Source organism: Akebia trifoliata, chromosome 1 (genome assembly GCF_017979445.1).
Source record: "Akebia trifoliata isolate Shusen 1 chromosome 1, ASM1797944v1, whole genome shotgun sequence".
NCBI classification, from domain to species: Eukaryota; Viridiplantae; Streptophyta; class Magnoliopsida; order Ranunculales; family Lardizabalaceae; genus Akebia; species Akebia trifoliata.
This window is the reverse complement of record NC_141375.1, coordinates 25,348,377-25,365,360: the sequence shown is the minus strand read 5'-3', so window position 1 is coordinate 25,365,360 and position 16,984 is coordinate 25,348,377. Positions and strand designations below refer to the sequence as shown.

The 16,984-nt window shown below is 34.9% G+C and overlaps 1 protein-coding gene across 1 annotated transcript; it reads right to left on the bottom strand.

Annotated features, from left to right (window-relative positions):
• Positions 1 to 9,452: 9,452 nt before the first annotated feature.
• On the bottom strand, positions 9,453 to 11,478 carry LOC147411209 (trans-resveratrol di-O-methyltransferase-like). Its single transcript, XM_086450047.1, has 2 exons — positions 10,677 to 11,478; positions 9,453 to 9,979 (listed from the first exon to the last, which is right to left on the bottom strand). The coding sequence occupies exons 1-2, from the start codon at positions 11,445 to 11,447 to the stop codon at positions 9,674 to 9,676; spliced, it is 1,077 nt and encodes a 358-aa protein (XP_086306173.1). The 5' UTR covers positions 11,448 to 11,478; the 3' UTR covers positions 9,453 to 9,673.
• Positions 11,479 to 16,984: the final 5,506 nt, after the last annotated feature.

Genomic DNA, 16,984 nt, shown 5'->3' with positions numbered 1-16,984 from the left:
TATTGTATAAAATTTTAATTTCAGTAAAACAGTTTTAAAAAAGAGTTCTGTTTTATAAAATAATGAATTTTTTCCCCACTTTAATAAAAATATATCAATTCCAAAAATTGTAAATTACCGATTTTAATATTAAAATGTAAACCTTACCTTACATTCATTAATAACTATAGTGATCACCAATCAAGCATCGCAAGCCATGGCATCATTGAATAACTTGCCGAACTCAAGACGTTGTGTCCAAAAGCCCCTTCCGTGTGCCATCTCGAACGGTCTAAGCTCACTCCCCTGGAACCAACCACTTAAGAAATGGCAAGGTGTTATCATGACCGGGTCTAGCGCCATTAGCAAGAATGGTGATAAACTCGTAACGTGGTCCTTTAAGAGAAGCGTAGATGAAGTTGTGAGCACATATCCTTCTTCTTGTTGATCTCCATTAATTTTTTGTTGGGCGAAGAAGCCAGAGTGAACCAATATGCGCATGAGTCAGGTACACACAATTGGATTTCGATTGGGGGATTGGAAGTGATTTTACTAATTGTGAGAGGGTGATGGGTTGGTAATGGTTGTGTATGATGTCTGGTATGCCAAGTTGAACTGCACACTTGAGTGGCACAGAGATTATGAAGTTAAATATTGTTGGGAAAACTACCACACAATGTGTAATATAATCACAGCGAAAATTAAACCCTTTCCCACTTTGAATGACAAAAATAGGCTAAAAATATTCAATCAATATCAACACCACCATTATACCAAATAATACCAATCTAAGTGCAAGATAATCCAACTAAGCAAAATAAACAATCACAAGCAACACAAGATTTTTAGCGTGGAAAACCCTTCAAAGTGAAGGTAAAAACCATGGGACTTGTCTCGGTAGTCCACACCCAAGTCTTCCACTATCAACAATAATGGGTTACACCAAAGTTCCCTCAAGATCAATCTAGAGGCTTACAAGATTATAATCATCATCAAGAATACCTATTCTTGGTTCAACAATACAATAAACATCATCTAATAAAGATGGATTCCACAAGAAAATAAAAAAGGGAAAAATTTAGGTCTCACCAATGAAATCTCTCAATAGAGATGAAAAAGAGAAGCTAATCTGGAAAAATAAATCGGTAGAGTTGTAGAGATTATTACAAGGATTCTCCACTCCAAATTTGAGCCAAATCGGCAAAGTTTGCCCTTTAATCTTTTTGCCCTAACTCTCCAAAGTCCACCCCCTTTCTTTTCTCTTTCTTTCAACCCTGCTCTTTTCTTTTCTCCTTTCTTGTAACCCAAAAACAGCAGCCCCAGCTAAAGAACCAACTGCTGCCCCTTTTTCTTTTTTTTTTTTTCTTTTTTTTTCTTTTTTTTTTCTTTTTTTTTTAATTTTAAGTTGAATGGGCTTTGCCCTTATTCTTTTGGGTGGCCCACATAAGGTGGACCCAACCCAACAAATCTCCCCCTCCATCTCATGTGGGGGGCTCTACCAAGCCCGCTCTTCGCCTACAAGCTTCCAGCTTCTCCTTTGGCAAAATCTTTGTAAACATGTCTGAGCCATTCTGACTACTATTCACTTTCTCCAACTGTAACTCCTTAGCATCAAGCATATCCCGATTCCAATGATAACGAACATCAATATGCTTGAATCTCGAATGAAACGTCAAGTTCTTGGAAAGATGGATTGCACTTTGACTATCACAATAAACAATGTATTTCCCCTGTTGCAAGCCTAGTTATTATAAGAACTTCTTCATCCACAAAGCTTCCTTGCAAGCTTCAATTACTGCAATATACTCAGCTTTCGTGGTGGATAGAGCAACACACTTCTGTAACTTGGACTGCCAAGAAATTGCTCCCCCTACAAAAGTCATCAAGAGTTTCGAAGTAGACTTTCTAGTATCAACATCTCCTGCCATATCTGCATATGTATAACCATCTAATACAAGTTCACCATTTCCAAAACACAAGCACACCCTTGAAGTACTTCTGAGATACCTAAGTATCCATTTCACTGCTTCTCAATGATCCTTACCCGAATTAGATAGGAATCAACTAATCACTCCAACTACGTGAGCAATATCTGACCTCATACACACCATAGCATACATCAAACTTCCAACTGCGGATGAATAAGGAACTTTACTCATTTCTTGTTTCTCTTTCCTACTTGAAGGACATTGCTCGATAGTAAGTTTGAAATGACCTGCAAGTGGAGATGACACGGCATTGGCTTTACCCATGTTGAATCTTTCTAGAACTTTCTCAGTGTAGCTTTCTTGAGATAATCAGAGCTTTCCATTTCTCCTATCACGAGAAATCTTCATGCCAAGAATCTGCTTTGCCGATCCCAAATCTTTCATGGCACAAGACTTACTAAGCTCTTTTTTCAACTTTTCAACTTTAATAGCATCATGGCCAACAATCAACATATCATCGACATAAAGCAAAAGGATGATGAAATCATCACTAGAATAATGCTTTATAAACACACAATGATCAATAGTTGTTTTGTTATACCCATGGCTCACCATAAAAGAGTCGAACTTCTTGTACCACTGCCTTGATGCTTGCTTAAACCCATATAAATTTTTGTTCAGTTTACACGCAAGATGCTCTTTCCCTTTGACTTTGAATCCCTCAAGCTGCTCCATAAAAATTTCTTCTTCTAAATCACCAAGAAGAAATGCAGTTTTTACATCAAGTTGTTCAATCTCCAAGTTCAAGCGAGCTGCTAAACCAAGAACAACTCGGATAAAAGACATCTTCACCACTGGTGAGAAAATTTCTTCAAAGTCAATACCTTTCTTCTAACTGAAACCCTTCACAACCAACCGAGCCTTGTACCTTTGTGAGCTATTATTTTCAGTCTTCAACCTGTAAACCCATTTATTCTTTAAAACTTTCTTGCCTTGAGATAACTTTACCAAGTCATAAGTGTGATTCTCATATAAGGAATTCATCTCTTCTTGCATAGCTTTCAACCAATCTTTCTTCTTCTCAAGTGAGATAGCTTCTTAATAAGTTTCTGGCTCTCCCCCGTCAGTAAGCATCACATACTCATGAGGAGGATATCTAGTAGATGGCTGACGCTCTCTTGTGAATCTTCTTAATTCAGTTTCAACAACTGGTTGTGGTTGTGTCATTCCTTTGAGACATACAGAGAGAGGGACTTAAAATACATAAAAATTGTCCAAAATAGGGATGTTAATGGGTTGGTTCTCGTTCAATTCCTAAAGTAACCTAGCAGAACTTTTAAATTTTATCAGTTTTGGTTGTCAAATTATTGGAAACACAGGGAACTAGAATCATCAAAAAAATTCTCCTTAAACAAATCTAATTCATGGTTCCTATCGATAATAACGATTATTAATTTGTTCGATTCCAAGAGACCTGATGACTCTAATCGACTCCAATAAAAAAGGATCCGGAATTGGGATTTTCAATTATGATTCAAGCTTACGATTTCGTTTAAATGGATATCCATTCACATCCCTATCCAAAACTTCCCAATTTCTCTATAACAAAGACCCCAATATTTTCTATTGTGGATGACATAGTCATGACTAGTCACTAGACATAATTATCCAATAAAGAAATTAAATATTTTAAGTTAGCATTGCAATAATAATATTCATAATTGATCGATTTGTTGTATGTGTTTCATTAAATACTCATGGCTCCACGTTTTTGTTTCTTCTACCTAGCAAATAATTAAATCACAAAATTGTATTAATCAGTAAGATTTGTCAAATCTAAGTACCTATTCAGGTAAGGAAATATTCTGATTGATCAATTTTTTGGGGAGGGAAGACTCACAATTGATTCATAATTTGAATTCACATCGTTTCACCGATTAGACCATAATTTTGATTTTTATCGGACCTAAAAGATAGAGGTAACTAGACGACTAATCATGGAGTAAGACATCAATTTCTCAGTAAGATAAATTATGTTGATCGCATGATGGACTCCACGGAAAGGAAAAGAAAAAGCATTGGCATGCGTGTAAACCACCAAATTATTTAGTACCTAAAAACACACACCAAAAATGTATACGTATAATAATGTTATTGATAAGTTATACTTTTATAGGCTTTTGTAAGACATTATATCATAAATAAATTTTAGGGGAAATGACTGGTAAGGCTTACTTATTGAAAGTATGTACCATAAGGTTTTCTCGGCCAAATTAAAACATTATTTTATAAAATACCTGAATTACCCTTCCATAGGTTTAGAAGTTTGGAAACCGTGTGTTTGAACCCTTTCACATTTTGGTGAATATTTGAGATACCCATGTCTTTTAAAATTGACTACAAAACCCCTTAATCTTGGTCTTCTCTTAAAGATTAATGAAAAATAATCAAAATTAAAAAGGAAACAAAAGACAAAACCCCTTAATCTTGGTCTTCTCTTAAAGATTAATGAAAAATGATCAAATTTAAAAAGGAAAAAAAAAAATTATATGACTAAGATCAAATGTCCATCAAATTGAGTCAACTCAAAATTTTGAGAATGGACTCAAATGAGTTAAATAAATTTATATTAATTTTATTAAAAGTTTGAGAATGGACTCTAGGCCTCAGCAATGGCCCTGGCCACAATTCCAGTGCCACCCCCTACATCAACCAGTGACTTCAATACCCCAAACATCTCCTTACATTCATTAATAACCACAGTGATCACCAATCGAGCATTGCAAGCCATGGCATTATTGAATAACTTGCCAAACTCAGGACGTTGTGTCCCAAAAGCCCCTTCCGTGTGCCATCTTGAACGGTTTAAGCTCACTCTCCTGGAACCAGCCACTTACTAAATGGCAAGGTGTTTTCAGGACCGGGTCTAGCGCCATTAGCAAGAATGGGGATAACCTTGAAGCGTGGTCCTTTAAGAGAAGCATAGATGAAGTTGTGAGCACATATCCTTCTTCTTGTTGATCTCCATCAATGTTTTGTTGGGCGAAGAAGCCAGACACAATGTGAAAAAGGCTCAAATTTGATGGCCTTGAGCCGTCAAATTTCATAAAATTCGACGGACCAAGAGGTCGAATTGGTGTCGAATTTTTCATTGTCAAATATTTTTTTTGACGGGCTGAAACTGTCAAATTAATGAAGGATGGAGAAATTCGACAGTTTTAAACCATCAAATCTGGGAACATCAAGAATTTCTACGGTCCTAAACTATCAAAATTAAGTTTCTAAAATTCATAAGCCTTGGCCTGTCAAAAAAATTTGTCGAATTTTCCAGTTTTCACGTAGTGAGAGTGAACCAATATGCGCATGAGTCAGGTACACACAATCGGATTTCGATTGGGGGATGGGAAGTGATTTTACTAATTGTGAGACGGTGGTGGGTTGGTGATGGTTGTGTATGATGTCTGGTATGCCAAATTGAACTGCACACTTGAGTGGCATGGAGCTTATGAAGTTAAATATGTGCTTCCATATGTGAGCTTGAGCTTTAAGTAACTCATTTCCTCCCTCCACATGAATAATCTCCATCTTGCCTTTGTTTCTCTTCAAAGTTTCAGAATGGACTGATTTTTTGTGAGGAGGATCTCTAGAATTAATACATCATCCTCATAAAAAATCAGCCAATTCTGAAACTTCTAACCCCATGAAAAGTGGTTACAAACTAACGGTAGAAATTGACGTTTCACGATTCTTCATCTTATAAACTAGATTAGAAATTTTAGAATTGGCTGATTTTTTCTGAGGATGATTTTCTCACCATAGAGATCATCCTCACAAAAAATCAGCCCATTATAAAAATTTTAGCCCATATAAGACAAAATGCTTTGTCTAGAATGTTGTCTAGGATTTCGTCAAAAGAACGCCACCCATACAAATATATATTACAAATTAGATTAGTTGTAGATGCTACATGTGAAGAGTTCAAATAAACTGAAATTCCCGAATGATCTTGATCTCAGTGAGATTCATTTAAATAAAAAGTGTGTTAATAAAAGGTAAACCCACCACCATAAATATCACAATGTGAAAAAAAAAAAAACCAAATTCAATGGCCAAGGCCATAGAATTCAATGGATCAATCATTGTCGAACTGTTTTCGATGAGCTGAAACAATCAAATCAATGAAGGATGGGAGAAATTCGACTGTTGTAAGCCATCGAATATGGGGAACATCTAAAATTTGTGAGCCCCCGTGAATTTTCCGATTTTCACGTCTTGTATATGATTCTATGCATCTCGAAACATTTTAATAACTTGCAAGAAAACTAATACTCTAATTAATAATCACAAAATCTTATTTAATATTGATCATCACATCTTAAATCTTTAGACGTTGTTTTATATTTATATGAACAACACTAAAAAACAATCTCTTAATTACTTGGCGAATGTTCAAAAATGGGCTAAATTTTTCAAAAAATAAGCTAAAGTGGACTGGTTATTGAACTATTAATTGAAGTGATTGATTTACAGTGAAAGAATTGCTCTGAATCGAAAAAGAAAAAGTGATAAAGTTGAAGGGGTATTCTTGAAAAAGCAATAGGTTGGTGATGGTTGTGTATGATGTCAGGTATTCCTAGTTGAACTGCATACTTGAGTGACATGGAGCTTATGAAGTTAAGTACATGTTTCCGTATGTGAGTTTGAGTTTTAAGTAACTCATTTCCTCCCTCCACATTAATAATCTCCATCTTCACATTGTTGTTGGTTTTTTTTTTTTTAAAACACTCCTCGGATCCAAGTCATGCCTGTATAGATGTATTTTATATATATAGTAGTGGAAAGATTGAGTAAAGAACCCACCAGGGGTTAGTTGAGATGGCAAGATTGACCGGATTTGCTCCTTAGGTTATGACTTCAAATTTCTATTGGGCCTCCATAAAAAATGGTGACTATTTACCTATTGTACACGTGTCGGGTGGGTTGTTATGTGTTCCCCGCCAAACCAGAAAAGAAAAATCAAAAAAGAAATTAAATATTTAAAGTGTAACCTTATAGTGCATTTTTTTAAGTTTTACATGTTTCATGATAAAGTAACAACTCCAAATTTTTGTTTATTCTATACAACAAACAATTAAATTATGGAGTTGTCTTTGTCAGTGAGATTTGTGTAAATCTAAGGCAAGGGAAAGTTCAAGGTTCACTTTGTAATCAATAATCATGGTTAAAATTTTATAATAATTAAATCATATATTGAGAAGGGAAGGCTCCACCATTAATTAATTGATCCATGATCCTGAATTGATGCCATTTCATTGATTTAGAATCTGCCTCGACCTCTCTATCAGTTTATCGGGCATCGTGGATGTAACGAAAATTTGGATACTAGGGCACCCAAATCACCCAAATAGGGAAATTGGATCAAATCAACCAACAATAAAAAACATTCCAAACTACTTATTTGAAGCACTTAATATTTTCTCTCACTTCTCACTCTTAGAAAAGGGATAGTATTGGTAAATTTTGCCTAAATATTTACATATTTTAAGGCCTCATTCTGACTTTTGGATAAAAATACCAAATCACATATTAATCAATAAATCTCGGTTTCTCTCATTTTAACAATTAAAGAATATAAAAATATTGATTTTGCTTTGTTGGGTGCTCTTGATATGTAGCTAGAACTATGAGTTTCTGAAAATCTAAAAAGGGGAAATCTAGTGAGGTATAGATCAACAACAATAAAAAGTAAAACGTGAGAAGGAGAGGGAGAACATGAGAGAGAGAGAGAGAGTGATGTTTGCATAGTCTCCTCGTTGAAGATTTGAAGCATAAAGAGGTTAAAAAAAAGCTCCGAAGGTGGTTCTAAAAATCGAGTTTCTTGCACAGGGAGGTATCCATAATTTCTGTTGAATTTTAAGTGATCGCGTGATCATGTGTTGAGAGTTTATGGGGACGATTTGGTCCATTGGATCACGGAAGATGGACAGCTGTATTTTGTAGGGTAAAACGACTAATAATGAGACTGATGCCGAACGACTCTATATATATATATATATATAGAGTCCCCTTCGGCACCCAGCCATTTACTCAACAATTTGCCCAACCATTTTTGTCTTACATGGGTTAGAAGTTTTGGAATGAGCTGATTTTTGGTGAGGATGATCTCCATTTTGGACTGGACTGATTTTTGGTGAGGAGACATTCCAAAACTTCCAACCCCTTGTTTACAAGTTGAAAAATCATAGACCATCCATTTTTTGTAAAGAATTTGTGATGGAGTTAGAAGTTTTGGAATGGGCTGATTTTTGGTGAAGATGATCTCCTCACCCTAGAGATCATCTTCACCAAAAATCAGCCCATTTCAAAACTTCTAACCCAAGTAAGACAAAAATGGTTGGGCAAATGGTTGGGTGCTAAACATTTCCCATATATATGTACTCAAGTTCCACATATTTCATGATATACTCATTGGCTGTTTGAATCACCAAAGTTGTATGTTTGAAGCAACATTTTCCACTCCTGTATAAATTTGGTGTGGTCTCAGTATATCGCCTGAAATGCACCTCATTATTTTGTCAAAAGAACACAATCTACTTTCTCAATTTAGGCCATTATTTGAAGTAGATATGTGTATGTAATTTAAAGACGACAACTTTTTCCACTCCTGTATAAATTTGGTGTGACCCCAAGATAATTTTATCATATGGACTTCTAGATCAATAATTCAGTTGATTTGACATTTTGAAAAGTAAGATCAAGGTCATGGGTCAAGTGAAAAGTACAGACATTTTTGAAATCCATTTCTAGTGTCACTATCGACAGATTGCACAGTAAAAATCACTTATATATCAAGTTCAAGTCGGAGTGAAGTTGTCACAGAATAGGAATCAATCGAATAAAGAGAATGATCAACTTGGCACAAGACTACCTAAGGGCCTGAGGCCCTAAAAGAAAGAAGCTACCACAAATTAGATCACCCTGGATGTTGGCTAAGGACCCTAGTGGTGTGTTACAACATCATAAAGGCCTAACTCCCCTCCCCCCTTTACTCCAAAATAAAAGGGTAACAAAAATAATGTTAATTATTCACAAAAGTGTCAGAGAATTGTCATGAATTCAACCCGAATTCTTGATGATCCGTTAATGGCCTATTTCACCCGTTCGCAGAAGTGTTGGAGAATTTAAACCCATTTGGTTGGGGTTTTGATTCAACCTGTTTTCTGCTTTTTGCAACCATAAGTATATAAAGCGTATTTTTAAGGTTCATTCTTAATGTGTAAGAGAGAGCCACCAAAGAGAGAGAGTGATAATGGGTGTAACAGAGGACTAGGGTTTCTCATGAGCTTTGTAAAAATCTTGTTGAAGATTGTGGATTGATCATCACTGCCTGTGGACGTAGGCATCTTGCAAAATCACGTAAATCGCTTATTCTATTTTTATTTTTTTTTCTCTATTTTGTTTGCATTTAACTTCTTGTTCATTGTTCATTTTATTTGTTTTACGTTTTCGCACAACAAAAAATCCATGGTATTCCACCCTAGATTTATCAGCCAAAATCAATTATTATAATTTCTTTTTCTTTTTAGGTATGAGAAGAATTTATTAAAGCAAGCTAACAAGGATACATCATACAAGAACTAACTTAGAAACACACATGTACAATATGGTAATAGACCTCTTGAAGGAAAACCTTGATGAGAGACCTTAAACCCAGCATACAAGAACTAACTTAGAAACACATATGTACAATAAGGTAATAGACCTAATCAAGGGAAAACCTCAATGAGGGACCTCAAACCCAGAATTGGAGTGATCTTATAGTGAGTGAAGCCCGACTCTAAGAACAGCTGCTCCCATTCTTTCTCAGTTCTCTCTTTTCCATTCAGCAAAACCATCACCAGTATATCAAAAAAGAGTTGTGTTTCAATTTCTTCATATTTCCCTTTTTTATCATCTACTACCATATCTATTATAATCACCTTTCCTCCCTCTTCTTTGGAGGAAATAATCGCTTCCTTGCTTCGCTTCAATATCTTCACGCATTCTTCATCAGGCCAATCATGCATAATCCACTGTTGATAGACGTGTCTGAGTACAATCAAAATATATTGTTTTCGAAACTTTACTCATGGATGGGTTCCAAGCCCACAATGGAAAAAAATCCTCGAAATCACTAATCAGTATAAAAATTCATAAATCTAAGGGTTTGGAAGAGTATGTAAAGTGACCAAACTCTTTGGAGCACCACATGGTATGAATTTAGGGTGAATTACTATGTCGTGGGCTGAAAATGAGTTATTTACATTTCCGGCTCACTATTCATTTTAATTACCAAAATGTGAACAGTCACATTTTTGTTATTAAAAAAAAAATCAAAACAAAGTGACAATTTTGCAGGTTTAAAGTGAAATTGTCACTTTAAAAACCTCTAAATTCGTTATTGTTCACATTTTGGTAATTAAACTGAACAGTGAGTCGGAATCGTAAATTCCTCAAAAATTGATCACTTTTTCATAAATATCTCACAAAATTAAGGATCATTAATCCATGAATGTTTGGTCCAGCAGCCCACCAAAAGTTAGCTTGACATGTGTTTGGAACCCACCCATATTTATCAAGCCCATGATAATAATATTAAAAAAATGGAATCCAAGATCAAGAAATTAATTCTTTGGTGATTTACTGATGAATTCAGGTGGCGTTAGTAAAAGTCTGTGTGGCAATAGAATTTTTTCAAATTAAGATAAAATAGGGATGTACCATTTATACCTTGAGTAAAATTGCATCTGCTGGAGGGATAGACTCAAACATATCCCCTTCTACAAATTCCAAGTTCTTACTCCCTTGCAAGGTAACAACAACATGAGGAAGGTCAAACACAGTGCATTTCAAGTGTGGGAAGGCCTCAGCAATGGCCCTGGCCACAGTTCCAGTGCCACCCCCTACATCAACCAATGACTTCAATCTTCCAAACATCGCCTTGCATTCATTAATAACTACAGTGACCACCAATTGAGCATCGCAAGCCATGGCATCATTGAATAACTTGCTGAACTCAGGACGTTGTGTCCCATAGTCCCAAAGGCCCTTTCCGTGTGCCATCTCGAATGGTGTAAGCTCACTCCCTTGGAACCAATCACTTAAGGAATGACAAGGTGTTATAATGACCGGGTCTAGCACCAGTCGCAAGAATGGTGACAAACTCGTAGCGTGGTCCTTTAAGAGAAGCGTAGATGAAGGTGTGAGCACATATCCTTCTTGTTGTTGATCTCCATCAATTTTTTGTTGGGCGAAGAAGCCAGAGTGAACCAACATGCGCATGAGTCGATACACACAATCAGATTTCGATTGGGGGATTGGAAGTGATTTTACTAATTGTGAGAGGGTGATGGGTTGGTGATGGTTGTGTATGATGTCTGGTATGCCAAGTTGAACTGCACACTTGAGTGACATGGAGCTTACGAATTTACCTATGTGTTTCCATATGTGAGCTTGAGCTTTAAGTAACTCACTTCCTCCCTCCACATCAATAATATCCATCTTGCCTTTGTTTGTCTTCAAGAACTCTTTATATCTAAGTCATGCTTGTATAGACGCCTATTTGTATGTGTGATCCCATGATACTTTTATCATATGGACTGTTAGACCCATAATTCAGTTGATTTGACATTTTGAAAAGCAAGTCCAGCTTACCCACAAATGACATGGTCTGTGGGCCCAAGTCCAACTTGCCCATAAATAAATAAAATATTTTATTATATAATTAATTTAAAAAAAAAAAAATAATTGCTTACGGCATCCGGGATCCACCCAACACATGTGCTGATGTGTATTAAAATGACATCCCTAATTTACAAAATTACCCTGGTTATTCTTGATGTGGCACACGCTAGAGAGCTTGTGAGCATGGTGACAAGAAATTCTATGAACAAAAAATCACTCTAAGTTTGTTATATATATATATAGGGTCCCGTTCAGCACCAAACATTTTAGCCAACCATTTTTGTCCTTCATGGGTTAGAAGTTTTGGAATGGGCTGATTTTTTTTGTGAGGATGATCTCTACGGTGAGGAGATCATCCTCACCAAAAATCAGCCCATTTCAAAATTTCTAGCCCTATATTTACAAGTTGAAAAATTGTGGACCGTTCATTTTTTGTAAATCATTTTTGATGGGGTTAGAAGTTTTGGAATGGGCTGATTTTTGGTGATGATGATCTCCTCACTGTAGAGATCATCCTCACCAAAAATCAGCCAATTCCAAAACTTCTAAACTATGTTTTGAAAAATGTTTTGCCAAAATGTTTGGTGCTAAACATTTCCCATATATATATAGTGTATGAAATGGATCAAAGATTTGCAATTTTGCATGTTATATGCTAAACTGATGAACCAATGGCACGACACCATGTGTATTGAAAAGTTACTACAGAAAAGCCACTTAAGCTTAGCACATTGGTTCAGCAGCTTAGCACATTACTTTCGAAACAGCAAATCTCAATTCCATGATATGCGTCTCCATATTGTTTAGCAAAAAGGGATCTAAGCTACTTTTTGACTTGGACAATTATTTTAAACAGTTATATAATCAAGGTCTTGTGGCATCCCATTTTATGCTACGTGGCATTTCTTATGACCGACTGACCTCATGGATACGTGGTCCATCCTTCGGTGAATCTACCAAAAAAATGATCAATTTGATTTGTGATGTTCATCAATTGATTATAGAATTGTCCTAAAGAATGATTTCTAATAGTTCGATTTAAAATCTTTTTCAAGAGATTAGATCTAGTGGATGCAATTTATTAAACACTATGATAACAACTTTATTACATTTGTGAGTAATTTAGGTGTATTCCCAAGCAAGATTGTTAGAAATGCTAGGTAAGGCCTAAGAGATGAACCCCCTCATATTAATCTGAATTCCTGTAATTTCTGGTTATTGCAATGTATTTCAACATGTGAATTTTCAAATCTTTGGGGTAATCATATGTCTCCATTTCTAAATATCTCTCCAACCACAATTTATATAGTCACTAATTTGCAGAAGTAGCAAATGCAATCAAACCCACCGAGGGTTAGTTGAGATGGCAAGACTAACTGGGTTCGCTCCCTATCTAGCCTGCCTAAGCCTTAGGGGGTCTAGGGGTGTCAATAGATAGTTGAAAATCCAAATCCGATTTGAATTCAAATTCAAAAAATTAGATATTATTTGAAAATTTCGGATATCGGATATTTACATATTAAATCCAATAATATTCGATCTGAATATATATATAATATTGAACACAAGGTATTTTCTTTCTTTTGATTATGATACAAATGAAGATGAGGATTTTTTTTATTTTTATTTTTTTTAATTTTAATTATGAAAAATTAGTTGGATTAAAGAAAAATCGAGATTTTTATTTTTCTCTCCACATGTTATTCGAATTCAAATCGGATATTTTTGGATATTCAATAAGAAAATTGGATTCGAATTCAAATAGTGTATTAAGGATATCTATCGAATTCGAATATCATATAAAATTTTCAGATTTGAAGATAACCATAATTGGGCCAGTCGAAAAGAAATTCGGCAGTTTAGAACCATAGAATTTTCATCAATTCGACGGCCCAAAACCGTCGAATTTGGGATTTTTCATATTTTCGACGGTTTGAGACCATCGAATTATTTTAAAGTCCAATCATCACTTTTTTACGTGCCCAAATGCTTTTGCCTTCAACCTATACCTGCGAAAAAAATCACATTCATATCCATATCCCATCCTAGTACTTTTGCCTCCCCTCTTCTCCCATCCCATCTACATCCACACTCACATCCCATCTATTCTCATCCCCATCCATTCACATCCCATCCATACCAATTAACATTCAATTCATAGTATCAAAAAATAATAAGATTTAAAAAAAAATTGATTTAACATGTTACAAACAAAAATTACTTATCTAAGTAATATAAGGTAGTTATATGTGAAAATGTGTTATCAAAATGTTAACAAAACATTAGTCTCTCAAAATACACGACAGTGACTCCTAGGTCATCTAATCACCTCACCACAAAGAATATCAAGTAAAGTCCATTGGGGTCCAGTTCTATCCATTATTAGCTTAGCTGAAAAGTCAATGATCTCATCGATACAAATTGAATAATACTTCATATTTGACTTCTCAAGATCTACTAGTGCTCCTTTAGCATAGATCACATTCCTTCTAAAGTTCATCAATAAGCATATCCTACCATTATTTAATAATGGTAATGGTTCTAATAGTGGGTCTTTACCTCCTCGCTTATTAGGAATTGTGGAATCTAACATCACCTATAAAATAAAATTATTGTTTATGATTAGATATGTAAGCTGAAATCCATCATTTATATGAATTAAATATTATTGAAAAATTAAATGAAGAACCTCTAAAACTAAAATGTTTTTACATCTTACCTGAGTAGAAGGACTTCCAATTTTAAATGTAGATGATTTTTTCTTCTTGTGCTTGTTCTTCTTCTTATCTTTCATCAGTGCATGAACTAGTTGAGTTAAGTTAATCATGTCACTTTCAAATTTATCCGTATAATTTCGACTTCGAGTTGTATAACGTAATAAAGTCTTTGAAACTCCACCCCCCATACCTTTTACTCTGCATTTTCTATCTTTCCCAAACACTTATGCACAACTACGATTAATATAATATATGTAAAATCAAAAATCAAAATTAAATAATATAAGTCATACATATAATGGAAATAAGATCATGATTGATATCTTTATGGGCAAAACTAGGATCTTCTTTAATAAAATTGTTTAATTGACCCTACAAAATAATGAAAACATTAAGATGATAAGTAGTTTTTTCAAAAAAAAATTTAATCAAAAAAATGACATAACTTACGAGGGATTTAGTCAGCTCAAGAGTGAGAGCACAACCATCATTCCTTATATGACTATCAATGAAGAGCTCTGTTCTTGTGGGCTATCGACCACCTGTCTTATGTTTTTTCCGTTTCGATAAAAAAAATAAAAGAAACCCATTATACCTTAGAACAAAACTCCAAATCTTAGCAAACTAAACTGGAAAATAAAAGAAATCCATTAAACCTAGTTTCAAAATCCCAAACAAGATAAAACAGTACAATACTTATCTCAATGGGGAAGAAAGAACCTAACTCAATGTTAGGTTGAACATCATTTCTTTTCTATTTTTCTGTTTTTTTTAAATTATTTTATGACTCAACATTATATTATAGGTTGAGCATCATTTCTTTTCTATTTTTCCGCTCTCTTTTTTCTCATCAAATTGTATAAATCTGTGTTAGTTTGCAATGTAAATATTGAATCATGAGTAGCAACCCTTTTGTGTATCAAGCATATAGAGGTGTTCTGCAGGTTATAAGGTCCACTTCTGTGCTTGTTTTCTACCGTTACGTGTGTCAAGAAACAATAGCAGCACCATATCTTTGGCAACATGTCCAAAATTCACAATGAACAATAGCAACCAACATTATTGCAAGCTTTAATTCAAATGGTACGATCAAGCAAAAAACAACGGATATCAATGCATTTGGACATGACAGAGGGATTGAACAAGGCAAGAAGTCTTGGAAATAAAAAAACCTGGAAATAGATTTCTGTATTAACTAGAACCTCAAAAACTAGATGAATGAATAACGTCAGCAAACATATAGATCAAATGACTAAAACCAAGGCATAGATCTGAGCAAAATAAACTACCATTGTTCTTTTTGTTTTCGAAACACTATTGTTGTGCACCTTTAGAGAATAATTTAAAAGATACATGTATGGCAACTTCACTACATTCGTACCTATATTTGTCACATTGATGTGGAACAGGTAGCTGATTAGCAGTCAAGTTGATATATGTGATTTGTCCTTAGCCACATGTTTGTGGGTTAAGTGAGAAATAGCTTAATTTAGCCAAATTGAGGATGTTTGATAGTACACCACCAGTCCCCACTGTTTTCTAATGTGTTGGGGCAACAGTTCATAGATCAGACACCAAGACACCCATTCGCTAATACTGATTACTTCGGATAAGATTAATGGGAACTCATCAGGCACATGCATGGCAAAAGAAAACACTGATCCTACTGTGTTAGAAGCTGGTCTAGACTGGGCTCGTGGGCCTGGGCAGGCAAATTGCAATGCCATTCAAGAGGGACAGCCTTGTTATGAGCCTGACACCCTCCTGAACCATGCTTCCTATGCTTACAATGATTATTACTAAAAAATGAAGAGTGCTAGTGTGACATGTGACTTTAGTGGTACAGCCACGACAACTACTATTGATGCCAATATACCTTGAGGCTTGAGGCATAATCCTCTAGAGCATGCACTTTTGAAATAGATAACTAGTAAATTTACAAACAAATAAATAGTACAAATTTTAATAAAAGAGAAAAATATCAGAAAATAGAATGACAAGTCACAACTTCACATTCCAAAGTTTAATATGCACCAAATTTAAAACTCATCAATTAAATAAAATTTTACCCATCTTCCATACTTCCAAGTTTTTATCCATCAAACAAAAAAGAAATACTTTTAAGTGTTACAACCAATTTAACTAAAAAACATAACATTACCCTGATACTAGATGAAAAAGTTAAGGTATAGGTACAATATAGAGAGAAAATAGATGAGTTCATTCGCTAATACTGATTATAGTAGTCTTTGCTATAACTTCACTACCATATCCCTTTCATCCCACTTATGACATTTAATTCTTATACAGTCATTTTGCTACCATTTTCTCATTTGACTGCAATAGCAGCAACACATCACAACCACCTCATTCCATACAACACTCCTTCAATATCGTTATTCAACTAACGATTTCCACTTCATTTCATCTCTTTGACACATGTAGCAGCACATGTGCTACTTTCTTGCTCACCACTAGCCCACACTATCCTCTCTCTTTAACAAGTAGCAATAGCAGCCATGTGTCATTGCCAATATCTCATAATTTAATGGATATATAAATCTATTATTCACTCTATTGGCTTGAAAATAACATTTTTTTAAGGAAAATGTCATCCAAATAGTCTAGATGAAGCTA

Excerpts from the sequence above, each read along its gene's own strand:
- LOC147411209 (XM_086450047.1), bottom strand. The coding sequence starts at position 11,447 with ATGGATATTATTGATGTGGAGGGAGGAAGTGAGTTACTTAAAGCTCAA. Across the intron at positions 9,980-10,676 it reads CAGATGCAATTTTACTCAAG|TGGATTATGCATGATTGGCC; the intron begins GTATAAATGGTA and ends GTCTATCAACAG.